Consider the following 5,004-nt stretch of genomic DNA (forward strand, 5'->3'; position numbering starts at 1 on the left):
AGGTAACGTTTGCAGTGAGAAGCAGCGGTCTATTGTCCTGAACTAAACAGAGGTCAACAAATCTCACTGTAAATAATAAATAGCTAACTTTTGAAGTCATATGTAATATACCATTAACTAGATAAGTGAAATAAGAATACAACTAACAAAATTTTATCAAAGGCACAGTTTGATACTTCTTATACATTCAATTTACAGCCAACTTAGTTTTACATAGCATACAGTTTTAAAAATGAAACTCCAAGTTAAAAATACATTGTTAAAATTCATCCTATTGAATATCAGTGATCACAAAACTGAACAGAGGTCATCACAAAAATTACAGGGTTATTTGGCTTTCCTTACATTTACAAATGTCCTTGTCAACATAATAAATTAAAACGGGGGAATGTAATGGTCATGGTTATTCTTGGCGCTATGCAGTGATAAGACAACACTGTTATATGTTGAATAACAAAGAAAGAATAACTGAAATCTCTGAAAGAATGACTAAGGGTGCTCCCACAATGTCTTCTACTTAGCTTGCTTTCTAGACAGAATTCTCTGAGACATGGTGCAATTATTGTTAGGACTCAAGTTAGTCAGACTTTGTAAACCCAATAATTAGAGCCGTAGAAGACATTGTGGGAGCACCCGAAGGGATCATTACTCCACCTCATAAGAATTTACAGGTTCAGCTAGATACAAATCATTATATGTATTCATGGCAACACAAACTGTTCTTAAACAAGAAATAGGAACAACATGTATCCAGCCTGCCTCCACATACCTGTGAATATGAGATAGTTCAAAATTGTTATGGTAAGGCACTCTGAAGCTCTCAGCCTTCCGAACCCCATTAATGACAGCAAAATGCCCACTTACACACTCACACACATCAGGGCAGTTGCAAGCAGACACAAAAATAAACACCTCCACACAACCATAACAGTTCAGGCCCCCAAGTTTATAAGCAACATATGATGAGTTACTGGCAAAATCACGTTCATACCCCTTGGATGCATAGATCATACTGCCCTTCAAAAGCCTAAAATATACTGATGTATTCTGTGGGTTAATATGTGCAGCCTCCAAAGCATTAACAATATGTCTCCCTTCCCTACCAAATATTTTGTAGTTCCCAACACTGTAGCAGCCTGGAGCAATTTGATCAGTAATTTTCACAGACCGCTTCCGTTTCTTTATGAAGTCTTTTTTTGGACCATCTATTATGGTATTTAGTTTGCGGTGTTGACAGAGAACTTGCCAAAATGTATTACAGAATTGACTGTCAACTGATGTTTTCCCATGAATATTACCTATAATTTTTCCATTCAAATCTTCCATGGGAAAGCATGTATAAACCCACAAAGGCCCCAAGTGGCGAACACAGTTAGGCAGATGAAGAAGCAAATGGATGTTGATGCTACAAAATTTTAGGTGATAAAGTCCTTCAAAATCTTTTACAAACTCTTTAAGCAGCCTTTCTGCCTTCTGAATATTCTGTACAGACACACTATTGGCATTTAAAAGTGATATTGCAGCCACCAACTTCAGATAGTGATAATAATACTCTAATTTCATGATATTTTTATAAATTGGAAGGGAGTAATAGAGAAACCAACACATCAGTTGAGATGCTTTCCGACGATGAAACTCTTCAAGAGTTTGAGCTTTTCTATGAATAAATTTGGGAGGTTTGATTTTTAACAACTCAAGATCAGCAACCCGCAGCACATTCCGAAGAGAAAAGGACTCATCTGAATGATTTGAATCAAAGTGCAGTTGCAAAAGCTTTTTCACTACTCCTGTCACCAAATGCATGGGATCAACTGCGGCTCCCTTTAAAAAATCAGGCATAATTAAATGAAGGGCAGTTGGACCTTTCACACCCTGAACTCCTGTTGCATTTGCAACTTGAAGTGCTTGTCTGGCAAAATTCTCAAACCGGGCAGTAGTACGCAAAGTTAAACGCTCCTGATATGGATACACATGATGGTCAGTTCCAGCCACATTAAGCGTTTCACCTCTTATTTCACAAACTGGGCACCCATAAAAACCACTGAATCCAGCAACATTTAAAAAATTACTTTTTGCTGGAGTGTCACAAACTCCTGCTAAAACAATTGCTTTTACTGGTATGTTAATTCTTTCTAAGTCTGCAACGGAAACTCGCACACCATCAGTGTACAATCTTCTTAATTCTGGCAAGAAAGATCTCATGTACAAGTTTGCAGAAGGTTTATGGGGGCCAAACCATAAGCCTGCCATTAAGACATTTTTCCTTCGGGCTCTCATCCTATATGGCAATTCATTAATCAGAAACATAAAGGGCCAAATACTGTAGTTCTTAGATGAGAAAACTGGAACGCCATCAGTGTACCAGGTCAGAGAAATATTATTTCTATTGCTTAAAAACCCACCCTGACCCTCCTGAGCTTTGTAAACACTTCCATCATAAATATCTTCAATACAGTTATCGGGGCCAGCCCTCACTCGGTTGTGTCTGTGCTGCAGACTGTTGTAAAAGGAATTACGTTTGTACAACTCACGCAACTGCGGTGCCAATGGCAGCTGCACAAAATAATTCTTTTCTCTGTCAACACCACAAACAGTACACAAGGCATCTTCATTTTCCAAACCTGTCATGCACACCGAGCAGTAGAACTTCTTCTTCATGGGCACTTTACCACAGCGAGTAAACTTCCGAAACTTGTGGTAGCTCAACTTGTGAAGGTTTTCAGCAGGACAGTGAAAGTTGATCACCTGCAGAAGATCTTCAATACATGAACCTGTAAGATTGTGGTTGAGCATTAGACTTAACACCATAACCATGCTTTCATTGATTGTAATATTTGCATTGTTGTAGAGGGGTGTGTCTCCAGGAACTGCTTCGATGTCAACACCCTCATCAAACATTTCTTCGTCAGAATCCTCAGGTTCAACATCATCAGGGTTGTTTTCCTCGTTCAGTTCGTCGGCACCAAGTGGATTATTATAATTTTGTCGTCCCTCGTCTCGATCAACTTCTCTGGGCGGTGTGAGGGGCCTAGGCTCAGGCTGTAGACCGCCACGTCTGCGGCCAGCTTGATTTTGAACCTCTGCCTCGCCCCGCACATTTACTACTATTTCTCCTACTTCTCCAAGCTCGCGGTTTACCTCTAGATCGTTGTGAAGCCTGCAAATATAACCAATTGATTGAAAACATTCTATTTGTCACACTATACACAAGAAACTAGAGCGTCACATAACCTGTCATTTCTTCTGTAATATTCGTCGGCTGCGGCAGCTTCAGCATTTGCATGGCCTCTTATGTGTCGTACAAGATTGGCCCGCGCCGACCTCCTCAGATTGGCATGCACGCGCTGTGTTTTGGGCATGCTCAACGTTGAAAAATATACAAGTTTTGCTAACGCACAGCAAAAACAACAATCGGCAATGCCGAAACAAACAGCTGACGAGTGAGAGCGAGCGGGCACGGGGAGGGGGGAGGAAGAGGAGAGACAGGTGACGGATATGAGAGATCGCAATTCAACATAGCCAGCTTTAAATATGTAAGATAATTCAGTTAGTTAAGACAAAAATTATCCACATTTGAGGTAAGACCAGTTTTCATTCCTGAGGACATTTCGTACATATTGATCCGGGTAAAGGCAAATTTATACCCTCAAAAACCTTTAATTTATTTATACTCGGTTACGATCTTGAGAAGAAGCATGGAAGAAGCAAAAGCTGTCTGCTCTCCTGTCCGGTTTCCGTTCTCTTTGTTTACCGACATCCATGCGGTGCGTGTTTGTGTTTTGGAGTCTTACTGCGTTGTGAATTTTCTAGCCTTGTGCCCAAATTCCTGATTAAATGGCAGGCAAAAAATCAACCAAGTCTGCGAGTGAGAAACCAAAGAAGTTTTACCTCTTGTGGTTTCCGAAGACAAATGAAGAAAAATCTACGTTTGACGTAGTCAAACGTACGTCGGTGCCCAGTGGTTATCGCGAGGTCGGCCGAAACACAAGACTACCCTATGGGAAAGGAAAAGCACAGAAATTTTATGATTGCAAGATTGTTGGTGAGGGTGGTAAGTTATTCGCGCACTTATTGTTTTGCTCGCCCCTCCCGAATAACTTCTCCCATGCACCACTAGCCCGACGGTGGCGTCGGCTGCATTACCTAACCTACAGGTGTACGATACTCAACTTTCGTTCAATTTCAGATGATGCAGTGGCACTTGGTTTTGCGAGAGTCAACGCAGAAAACGGCGAATTAATGCCACTGGAAGCCAAATGCTATCCAGAGCACATTTTGGCTTCAAAGAGGCAGGTGGACCGGGAAGTGCGGGACAACAACAAAGCATTGAAAGCTTCAATCAAGCATCAGGATGCATCTCTATTATCGCTCACCCCCGTGGTAAGTATGGCTTCAACAAAACCAGTTTCCCCTATTTTGTCTTCGTCTGATGTTGCAGGAAGCAGTGAGCCATTGGACGAGTCTCTGCCAGCCTCGTCAACCGAGTTATCTGTGGGAGATGTCAGCCAAGCGTTATGGACATCCGTACGTTATAATGGTATGTGCAATCTACCCTTCATCATATTTTTAAATCTCAATTCTGGCATTAGAGTTAGATAACAGCTTATTTTGTGTGTCATTGTTCCCAGTCACCAGCGAGGTGCAAATATTTCTGGAGGTTCTCAGTGAGGCAGCCAAAAGCTTAAGTGCTAAAAACTCAAATGCAGGCTGGCTGCATAGCATCCTTCACAATATGTGTAAATCTGCAGAAACCCAAAAAAAGGATTTGCAAGTGAGTCAAAATATATGCAGTTGTTTTCAATCCTTTATCTTTATCTGCAATGTGTGTTTAAGATTACGCTTAGAAGGCTTTGCTAACACTGTCTTGTATTTCAGTTACCAATGATGTACCTCCAAAACAGTGATGTGTGTCCTGTGAGTTGTTTTATTTTTGGGTTCGAATAGACACATCTTTTTACTGGTTTTTCATATAGACCAGATTGCAATTTAGAAAAATAAACTCGC

General features: G+C 40.8%; 3 protein-coding genes across 3 annotated transcripts in view; 2 read left to right on the plus strand and 1 right to left on the minus strand.

Moving 5' to 3' along the window:
- LOC113214153 (ubiquitin-conjugating enzyme E2 T-like) overlaps window positions 1-594 on the plus strand; it is an 8,941-nt gene extending 8,347 nt beyond the window's left edge. Inside the window, exon 5 of the mRNA XM_052272385.1 lies at window positions 570-594. Within this exon, the coding sequence (XP_052128345.1) occupies window positions 570-594 (25 nt within the window). The remainder of the gene's footprint in view (window positions 1-569) is intronic.
- Window positions 7-3,585, minus strand: LOC127750517 (uncharacterized). Its single transcript, XM_052272378.1, has 2 exons — window positions 3,232-3,585; window positions 7-3,157 (listed from the first exon to the last, which is right to left on the minus strand). The coding sequence occupies exons 1-2, from the start codon at window positions 3,357-3,359 to the stop codon at window positions 646-648; spliced, it is 2,640 nt and encodes an 879-aa protein (XP_052128338.1). The 5' UTR covers window positions 3,360-3,585; the 3' UTR covers window positions 7-645.
- Window positions 3,586-3,703: 118 nt separating this feature from the next.
- The window catches only part of LOC113214933 (uncharacterized), a 9,664-nt gene continuing 8,363 nt past the window's right edge, over window positions 3,704-5,004 (plus strand). Inside the window, exons 1-4 of the mRNA XM_052272386.1 lie at window positions 3,704-4,051; window positions 4,187-4,537; window positions 4,629-4,771; window positions 4,876-4,914. Of these exons, the coding sequence (XP_052128346.1) occupies window positions 3,835-4,051; window positions 4,187-4,537; window positions 4,629-4,771; window positions 4,876-4,914 (750 nt within the window). The 5' untranslated portion in view covers window positions 3,704-3,834. The remainder of the gene's footprint in view (window positions 4,052-4,186; window positions 4,538-4,628; window positions 4,772-4,875; window positions 4,915-5,004) is intronic.

Source organism: Frankliniella occidentalis, unplaced genomic scaffold, assembly GCF_000697945.3.
Source record: "Frankliniella occidentalis isolate FOCC.00 unplaced genomic scaffold, Focc_3.1 Scaffold203, whole genome shotgun sequence".
NCBI classification, from domain to species: domain Eukaryota; kingdom Metazoa; phylum Arthropoda; class Insecta; order Thysanoptera; family Thripidae; genus Frankliniella; species Frankliniella occidentalis.